This window comes from Malaya genurostris, chromosome 1 (genome assembly GCF_030247185.1).
Source record: "Malaya genurostris strain Urasoe2022 chromosome 1, Malgen_1.1, whole genome shotgun sequence".
NCBI lineage: Eukaryota > Metazoa > Arthropoda > Insecta > Diptera > Culicidae > Malaya > Malaya genurostris.
In genome coordinates, this window is record NC_080570.1 from 151,994,584 (window position 1) to 152,005,378 (window position 10,795).

Genomic DNA, 10,795 nt, shown 5'->3' on the forward strand with positions numbered 1-10,795 from the left:
GATTGTATCAGCTGCTGATGGTTTGCATTGAAGAGAAAAAAAAACAAGAAACGAAAAGTGGATAACATTATATAAAATCAGTCGTTCTAATGGCTCTAAATGTTATCTAAAGAACTATTAAGATTACTTCTTTGCATATCGAAGGTAGAAACCTTTCGTTTAGTGAAAATCCAAAATAATTTGAGTGCACTTTTCGCTGTGCGAAAATCGTCCGAGATAAATGTTCCGAACTGTGCTAAATGTCTTAGAGAATTCCACAATTTGGTCCTTTTAAATGTCAGAAATGAATCCTGTACAGCATCTTGATAGTTTCTTTCATTGAAATATGCAAATCCGAAATAAGATAATCGACGTCAAAAATCGTTGAAAATTTTAGTAGTGAAAAGGGGAAGGTTTCGCAATTCACACAATCGAACAACTATCAATTCGAATTCGAAAGTGTAAAGAAATCGTGTCAGTTTCATTCGTATTCACGACATCCAGTTATGTCTCTGACATTACACACCCGTACTTTTTTCCTTGATTTTTGCATTTAAACTATCTTATTTCGATATGTAGTATTCGTTTTTCCTTTCTCAAGATAGTTGAGGAAGATTATACTATGAAGAAAATACTGAATACCTTAACCTTTCAAACTTACTGCTGGGCCTTTGGACGCTTCGTACACTCAGAAAAATATTATGGTAACAGTTACTATATAGAGGGCCAACCTGACCATGCGAGTATAGTGGTTTTCAGCCGACCATTAAATCAGATGATTTCAACAATAGTCAAGTTCATGTTTACTATAAATGGTATCGGCTCTAGAATAGTAATATTGAACAGTATATTGTATGAATAACTAATACGATTGAGATGGTTAGGCTAACCATGACCGAATCTTTATTTACATTGTAGTTTTCGCTATAACCAGAGCCATGGTATTTTTAACATTTCACTTCTAGTTATTTCGAAACTATAGGCAGTGGTTGATTCAACTATGCTGAAGATCAGCAAAACATGAGCTAATGTTAAAAAGTTTTATGAAATTGAATTCTAGAACAAGAACAACAAAATAGTTTCATGGAATTTTATTTTATTTTCACATCATATTAAATGATGACATGCCTAGTGAAATGTTGAATAGCAACGTGGACACTGAGGAGCATTGTGTGGTAGCAGCAGTTGATCAAAGGCTCTGATTTTTTCCTGAAGCAGGAATGAGCAGCATGAAAGAAATGAATAGCCAAGTCCAGATGTAAACCTCGTTACCCACCTGCGATATGTTGGATGTTATTTCTACAGCGACCGATAATGAATAATAAATCGTATACGAGACGTTGTATTCACTGGAAAACGTAGCCGTTGCCGGAAAAATGGTTGAAAAATTGAATTTCAATGACGGAAACTTTTAAGGCTAGAAACTTTACTCACCTGCAAGACCTACCAAATTACACAAAGTCATCATTTAAAATATTTTTTTCATATCAATCACTGATGTGTTACCCACGTACAAAATTTTCTGTTATATTGTAACTTTATGTGACAATAACATAGAACATTCGTTTATTGACAATTTGTATAGTCAGCACAAATGAAATACATAGTCGGTTAAAAAACAAAAAATACACGATAATGTGATTACTACATAAATTCTGTTGATATGGACTACATGAATAGTGTTTTCAAACTTCATAATCGTCTAACAAACCATGTATCTATTTATGGTTACATTATTATACTGTGAACATATTCACATGGTAGCAATAACTATTTCGCTTCTCATATATCAAGGCTCAAGACCAATTTCACCTTACTAGAAATTGTGAGTTTAACTATTTGTTCTTATATTTGAGATGACTACCATTGTCAGTATGACCATGCCAGAAAAGTCATAAATACAAATAGTTTAGTCAAGTCGTAGTCTTTGTTGTCTAGTAATTTATACAATACAGATGGTGAATAGTCATATATCATGCTCTTTGATACTATTTTAGCGTATAGTAGAAATGACAATGAAAAACAGGTTGCGGTTACTATGGTTCTTTTCTCAGTGTATGTTTTGATTCCGGAGTGAATAGAAGGATTTATGTTTGTCATCCATTGTCACATATAGACGCGGAAAATATAATTTATTACTTGTAAAAATAGTCAAACACTGCACTGAACTGCACGCACCCCCATTGAAAAGAGCTTTCGCTTGGCCAAATGTTCATGCGTAATTGTAAATACACTACCTTCCGATAACTTTACGGCCTCAGTTATCTCACGCAATATCTATTTACGATTAGATATAACCAATTCGTAGACTTTTTGTTGTTTCTTGGGCAACCACCTCAATTGGACGACCAGAACGTTCATCGGAGTCTGTAAGTTACAATTCAGAATATCAATGACAAATAATTATTTTCGATAGAGTAGAGTCCGGATAGTCCGGAACTTGTATTGTACTTTTTTCATCAAGCAGCAATGATAAATTAACATACGAAATTGACAAAAGTAGCTTCACTTAAATGGCTGTCACTTCTCAATTTGTAGCAAAACCATACCTACCTACAAATTAAGTAGTTGTGTAAAGAAAACGTTGGCTGATGTGCGACGGATGTCACTTAAAGTCAGTAACACTTTCAACAGTTATTATATCAATCAATATGGATTTGATAATAATTGCGCCATCTGTGTGCCGGTTACATGACTTATTGAGTGAAGTGTTATTCAATGCTTCTCTAGAACAAATTCAGTGCCTGTAAGAGCAAATTCAGTAGCTGGTGTGCTATCCTGAATTATGTTATATCCACATTGAGTATGATTGGGTTAGCGTGTAGCAGTGGGTGACAGTGCGGGATAACGGTGGCTTGCGTTGAGTCAAAGGCCACGAACGAGTGTCTAGAATATAAGTGGATATCTGCGGAAAGGAGAATATCACAGATGGAAGTTTTACATGGGAGATCTATATAATAGAACTTAAACTGGAACAAACGTGTCCCCAGCAAGTGGTTTTAGTTTTATTTATTCGAACAGTTCTACTGTCAGATTTAAAACTGGTATACTCTGCCTCTGCACCACCTCTTCAACTTATTTTCAAATATTTGTTGAAACATGGAAATATTCCGTCTTAGTACTTGTCATAAAACCAGGCTCAAAATCAGACGTACCTAATAATCGACGGATTTCTATTATCTCGTGCATTCCAAAATTGTTCGAAAACATGAAAAATAGAAAAAAAATTCAACAAATAAAAAATTACATAAGGGCATATTCAGGAGTGTTCTAGTTCTAGATGCATAATTTATGTCAGTTTTAAAATTTAAATCTAGAAATTATAACGAAATAAACTGGCAGCCCCAGTAGCGTTTTATCTGTGTTTCAAATATAGAAAAAATAGAACGGCAGTGTATACCAGTTTTAAATTTGACAGTAGAACTGGTCGAATAAATAAAACTAAAACGGATTGCTGGGGATACGTTTGTTTCAGTTTCATTTACATTATAGACCACCCATATGAATCTTGCAGCTGCTGAATTTGCTCTAAGGAGTGTATCGAAAAATAGCTATCCACCAATTTTTCTTTTAAATTCTGATAAAAAACGATATTTTAAACTAAAAATTGATCCTTTATTGTACGAAGTAAAACTTGAGCATAATGAATACCGGATGAAATTTAAGTTATTCATTCACGAATTTTCGAACTCCTGCATGTTCCCTGTCTTCTTGAAGACCCTCTTCACGATTACCCAGTAACGTTCGATGGGTCGAAGCTGAGGGCGATTTGGTGGATTGATATTTTCCTCAACGAAATTTATACCCTTTTTCGCAAGCCAATTGAGAGTGGTTTTGGCATAGTGAGCCGATGCTAAATCCGGCCAAAACAGTGGAGGTGTACTATGATTCTTATATAAAGGCAGCAATTTCTTCTGGAGACACTCAGATCGATAGATTTCCGCATTTATAGTTCCGGTAGTGTAAAAAATGGTTGACTTCAAACCACAGGAACATATTGCTTGCCATAGTACCAAAAGGAGGGGGTGTAGGGATTTTTTCCAGAACTATCGTTCAACAAAATAAATTCAAATGTTTTGCAAGATAAAAAGCATCATTCGAACAACATTTTGTCATTTTTCCATGGTGAACAGATATTTTTGTGGACGCTTCTTAAAAATCATGATTTGCGGTGTCCACTGTATCTCAGCGCAGACTACTTAGAAGTGAACAAATGAACGTAGCATAGTTAGAGAAGAAATTTTTCTAGACCCCAACGTTTCTGTTTAATTTGTTTTTAATTTTTTTAATTTTTGGTGGTGAAAACTACGATTTTTCACAAAAAAAAACGCAATTTTGTTGCTGTTAAACCTCCCCAAAGAAAAAAACAACGAAAAGGAAAACGTTGGGGTCTGTTTTTTTATATGTAGAAAATGTGTGCCAAATTTGAAAAAAAATTATGCAGTACTTTTTGAATGACGATGGACACGGACTTTAAAAACCTGCTTTCGAGCAAAAAGCGTTTAAAGTTTTTTGTCTATAAAACCAATGGAAACAATTTGTTACTCAGGGAGTCCGTAGGGTCTAATATTTTCAAAAAATCATATTTTTTCAGTTATAATTTATTATAATGAAACATTTCAATAATGTTTTGTCAATGTTTGAAATCAATCGAAGTAGAAATCTTGGACTTGTGCGACGAGCTCTTGCTTCTTAGCAGAATGAGATAGCCATAGAATTTCATAGCATATTCTTGAAATGTTTTACTATAACAAAATATAAAGAAAATAATTAATTATTTTTCAAAAGTGCCCCTTAAGCCTAAACACAGAATAACAACAATTAGTTCCTCTGCTGTTGGACATTCGCAGTGTGAGTTACGCTTCAAACAAGAGCGATTGCGTCATCCAGCTACTGGTCTTTTGCATAGGAGAAAAAGAAAACGAAAATTGGACAACGATGGGCAACATTTCACAAAATCAACCGTTCTAATGGCTCTAAATGTTATCCAAAGAGCTATTAAGATTACTTTCTTTGCAAATCGAAGGTAAAAATCATCAGTTTAGTGGAAATCTAGAATAATTTGTGCATTTTTCGCCAACATTTGGCCGCTTCGCATTCGCGAAAAAATGCTCCCAACTGAACAAAAGTTCGGAATAAAAAGACTGATTTGTCTTAAGCAGCTTACTTGAATAGCAGCCTGTTCTTGAATAGCAGCCCTTTTTTAGTAATTATCACTTGAAAGTTCGCACGACGCAATAGAATGAACTTCTAATCAGCTTCTAGAATGCATTGCTCATTGCTTCGAATTCACCGAGAATGTTCACGCGGAGCTTGCTCTGAGTTTCCAAGTTGTCAAAAGTTACATTGGCTAAATGATAGAAATTGGTTCATTCGATTCAATTTTTTGAGTTGCTGTATTGCACTTTTTTCATACGAACCCTGCGGTGATATTATTTCTTACTGTCAATATCTCGGATATTGCCTCCGATTACCTCGAACTCCGTTTATTGTAGACTTAGTAATTAATCTAATAATGGGATGATTTGACAAATGAAATTAGTATTAGTACAAATACCCTACACAAAGGGTGATTGTTTTTGCTGGTATCTTTTCGGCAACATTGTTCTTGACAGATCACGCGTGAATCGTGTCTTCTGTCATTGTCAAACTTGTTCAGTTTGGTCTATAGTTGAATCATTATTCGTCGTTTGGTCTATAATTTAATCAAAGTTGAAGGAAGATCGAAAAATTGTGTACAGCGACGAAGCTCATTTCTGGTTGAATGGATACGTCGACAAGCAAAATTACCGCATCTGCAATGAGGGCCAGCCAGAAACATTGCAAGAGTTACCAATGTATCCCGAAAAAGTCACTGTTTGGTGTGGATTATGGGCCGGTGGCATTATTCGCGAAATGACGGTCGATAGGTTGGAGAAAGTGTGCCAAAATTGGACCTTGCGCACGGGTCATCTGCAGCGGAGCCGCAGCCAACATTTGTATGAAATCATCTTCAAACATTAATTCATCAATTTTCTCAATTTTTTGTGTCTTTTTTTTTAATCAAAACCAATACCTCTTGAAACATCACACTTTTATAGAATCGAAACTAGCGAGTCGTACGCATCACACATGCCGAACATGTATTTTAAGGGCTGAGGCCAGTAGGTCGCGTATAACCACGTTGCTCGCTCTGCGTATTACATTTCCCTCAATGCTCTCTCGCAAAGGTGCAAAATGACTCCCGATGTGGCCGAGCGGCCAAGAAAGTTTTGATATATTCAGTTACAAGTTTGACTACACCACATAAAATCCAATAAAGCTATCGCTTGTTTGGAAGCCTTGCTGAGCCGATTTTATTTCTCTCTCATGTTTCGTTACGTTACCAGGATACAAGGGCAGAAAAAAATGGTGCCGCCATATAAATGGACTTATCTTTACAAAAATAACATTCACTCAATTTTTATCGTAACAATATATATGCTTTTATGCATTAATCGCATCTAAACTAAATTATCTAGACATTGTCAGGATAGATTTTCGATCCATGCTTTTGAGGGTGAGATATTCAATGAACAAGTTGAAAGACGGCGTTTTCAGCTAAGCAATTCTTCCTTCAGAAAAAAGACTTTCCCGACCGCTAATGTCAATGAATCATTCTGAAATTTTCACCGGGTAATCTAACCGGGTAATTATATTCGTCACCGTTTTTGAGAAAATCAGATTTGAAGCGTGAAAATATCCCTCTAAAACGCTCTAAAACACACTGGCCTTAGCCCTTAATGCTCTTTTTTGCATAATTTATCAAACAACCTCATGTCTAAAAAAGGTTTCGTGTGTCAAAATTTTGCTCGCGCATCGCAAAATTCGAGCTACTCGCACACTAAGTTGATGAAATTGTTGAATGTGGCAAAATCATTAAGAATCTACAACTGTTTGTGAACATCGCGATCGGGAACTACAATTTATCTTCAGAAGTGATAGAAAAAAAACCCCCAATTGTCTTCCTCTATGTTCCTCTTTAAAAGAAATTGTCCCAAATCCAAACATTTCCGTTTCCAGTACTAAACGGACAAAGTCGATGCCTACATTTCTAGTATGACTAATAAGGCTTCGATGCCCAACGCGGGTGCGATATTCAACGGTCGCATCCTATTTGCATAATTCGATCTCACACGATGTCTTCAAGCCGAGCAAAACATATGTTATCAAACCAAGAAAGAAAGAAAGAAAGAAGAAAAAAAAAAGACGACAACAATCCCATCAAATTAAAACCCGATTAGTGAAAACGATCAGACGGTGAAGTTTCTCGTCGTAAGTTTTGCCGCCTGCCGCCACTCGGAAGTGACTGCTTATGGGAATTTATCTTCTCACATTTTGTTTTATGTTTGCTCGTTTCGTGTGTGTTTCACCGCCGATTAGACCTCACACGCCCGATAAATTAATGGCTTGTTTTTTTTTCGTCTCTTGTTTGCTCCGCACAGATTACAGCAACGCGACAGATTGGCCGAACGGTCTCAACTCATCGTCGACGGCGGCTTACGCTAGCAATTATTCGCCGATTCAGACGACACCGCCTTCCTACGGCGGGTACGATCCGTGTCCGATGGCAGAACATCCCAACTACAATCTTCCCACAGGTGGGATATTCTCTTCAATTTTAACAAGTGCACCTCGAATTAATCGATTTTTTTCCGTTCAGTCCTTCCAGATACTGCCCAAACCTACCAGGAATACTACAGCCTTCCACCGGCGTCCAGTTCGACACCACATCAAGCCATGTCCCATGGGTATGTGTCGAAGAGCACCGACCTGGATGGATCCTACGGACCCTACAGTCAGTGGGCAAACGGCTACGGAAGTTATCAGTACAACACGACATGTCCTCCACCGTTGCCACCACCGCAACCGCAGTACCCATCGACGGCTCCGGCCATGGTTCTTTGCCCTCAGATGTTTAGCACGGTCAACCAGAATCAAATCCATGTGCACCTGCACGGTACCGGCAGTGAAAAACTTGAACAATACCTGGGAGGCTCGGAGAATGGATTTACGATCAATCAAGTTCCGCCCGGCGGTCCGCGACCTCCGACATCGGCCGTCGAAATCGGTATCGGCACCCACGACAGCAGCCTCATCGGTCACGACGGCAGTCAGCAAACGCAACAGCAGCAACATCCGGGCGATGTTGTCAGCGATCCACAGGAAAGCCGCGAGGAAACGGTCGCCGGCGATCCGAGCAGCGTTTGGCGACCCTACTGATGCTACGAGTTCTAAAGGCTCTCTTCTAGACTGATTTTTTTTTGTTTGAAATCCTTGGATGCTTCGGGTTGCAATCAAAATCGGAAGCAGTTGCACACCGTTTGTCAACGCAGAACCAATCGCTCAAATACTGTTGATTGTAGGATTAGGAATGACGTACTCTCTATTTTGAACTATTGTTTAGTAGCTAATTTTCATTCTAGGCTAATTTATACTGAGATCGGCGGTGTCTGATCGGACAAATTTCACAAAGCTGTGTAGAGAAACTTGTTTCGTATGCTTAAACAAACAGATTAATGTAACTTGTACAGTTCGAAGAAAAAACAGTGAAATGGTAGAAAAATGTAAAATATCTCAATGAACCCGGTAGTTGAATGTTGAATTTATAATAAATCTTTGTACAAAATGGCTTCAACAGTTTATTCACATCACATCCTAAATTTACTGTTTATTACTCAAAATGTTCACTTTAGAGTAAAACATCGTAGAACTACTTAAACCAGAGCATTTGTAAACTCAGATGTTTTATTTTTCTAAAATCTAAAGAAGTATTACGGAACAAATGATCAGTGTCAAATGGTTTCGAAATCACAGCGTGGTTCAGTCAGTTGCAACTGTTATACCCTTATTCTATTATACCAGCTTGACGAAAAAACGTGTCTACATTTAGGAGATAAGTAAAAGCGCAAACTTTCTGTTCGGGCATACTTGCAGGCGAATACTAAAGAAAAGCGATGTCCACTGTTTCGGAAAAGTGATACAAGACATTTGCCATTTGTCATTACTTGTAGAGCAAATGATTATGGTCGTGTTTGCGCTTGAAACCAAGCATTCAAACATTCAATTTGGTCTATCAATCAAACAAATTTTTACGATATTTTTCCGTTAAAGTAAAGTGTCTCCGTTTAAGAAAAAAATTAGATTTTTCTAAATGGAAAAATTTTGTTCGCGGATGTGGGTATTTCGTTGCAATACGACTGTGAAACATATTTTTTAATGATTCTAGAAGAAGTGATGAAAGTTGATTCATAAAAAAACACATTTTTCAAAACGACCGCATTCGCAGTTTCCTTTATTTGCCTTAGACATAATGCCCTAATGGAAACATAATCCTTTTCATTTGAATCTGAGTTTGCGAAGACTGGTCTTGCCGTTTCTGAGAAAGTAGAATGATTCCCGATTTGGAGCACACGAGCACTTTCTCAGTACTTCCTGAATTAGGAACGATGATCCGGTATAACTAACCATACCTGCTATTTGAAGAATTATACGGTAATTAGAATGTATTTGCCTCGATTGTTTGGTGTCATGTATAAATTCACGCTCCTGAAAATGAAATTGTTATACTTACCAGTCTGTATTTCCAGTGCCGGAAGTCTAATCCGAAAGAAATTGGGTATGGGATTGTAAGACCAAAGCTTATGAAACTTGGACCATGCGGTCCCTGAGAAACTCGATTGCATTTTTTTTAGTTCATTTTGCTCATTTTATCCCATAACTCCGGATCCGGAATTCGGATTCAGATGAAATTCAACCTTTCATTCGAATCTAAGTTTGTAAAAATTCGGGTGCACATTTTTGTTTCATACGCACACAGAGAGACACTTTGCGTACTCGACGAACTCTGAGTCGTATGGTGTATCCGAATGTCCCACGGGGCTGCCAGTCGTTTTATTCGAATAAAATGTTTTTTTATCCGACGAAAAATGTTACATCGAAATGCTGCCAAATCAGAAGTTTTTTTTTTAATAGCAATTGCTAGAAAGGAAGGGCGAAACTTTTTTCTTTACATCATTTTATATGGTTTCCGAAATTTTGTGAAAATTTATTAAATCTCTATTGGAATCGATAGAACGATCAATTTAATTTGATGTTTGAAGATGATTTCAAATGCGGCAATTTTACTCATTGACGTATTCAATCAAACAGAAATGAGCTTCGTTGTTGAACATAATTCTTCGAAAAAAAAATGGATCTTCCTTCAACTTTGCCAGTGTGCCACACGACGATTCATGATTTAATTAACAAACTGAACAAGTTTGACAATGACACAAGGCACGATTCAAGCATGATCTGTCATAAATAGTGTTGCCAAAAAGAAAATAAAAATCACCCTTTAGAAGGAAAGCAGAAAAATTGGTATATCTTTTAAGGGGCGGGTAGGGTTTGACAAATCATTTGTATTTTTCTTTACATTTTGTCATAATAAAACATTTCAAGAATATTCTGTGAAATTTCCAACCCTATCGGAACCAAACTCTATTCGTTATGCAGGCATTTATCTGTTCTTATTTCATACTACGAAGAGGCAAGAGCTCGTCGCACAGGCTCAAGAGTTCTACATTGATTGACTTGAAAATTTGTCGAAACATGTTTGAAATGTTTTTTTTTATGACAAAATACAAACAAAAAATATGATTTTTCGAAAGTGTTAGAGCCTACGCACCGACTAGAAAAATAAGAACTTTCCTTCAATTTTATAGACAACTCACCCGTCGGACTTCGTTTCGCCCAAAAATTATTGGTGGAATTTATGCAGAATGGTCAAACGACTAAGTGGTTGACGTTTTTATCC

At 37.0% G+C, this 10,795-nt stretch overlaps 1 protein-coding gene across 5 annotated transcripts in view; it reads left to right on the forward strand.

Moving 5' to 3' along the window:
• Positions 1–8,626, forward strand: part of LOC131426194 (protein lozenge-like) — a 114,482-nt gene extending 105,856 nt beyond the window's left edge. For all 5 annotated transcript variants that reach the window (XM_058588736.1, XM_058588737.1, XM_058588739.1 and 2 more), the window contains exons 6-7: positions 7,443–7,598; positions 7,661–8,626. In XM_058588736.1, coding sequence (XP_058444719.1) covers positions 7,443–7,598; positions 7,661–8,220 — 716 coding nt within the window. In that variant the 3' untranslated portion in view covers positions 8,221–8,626. The remainder of the gene's footprint in view (positions 1–7,442; positions 7,599–7,660) is intronic.
• The last annotated feature ends 2,169 nt before the right edge of the window (positions 8,627–10,795 follow it).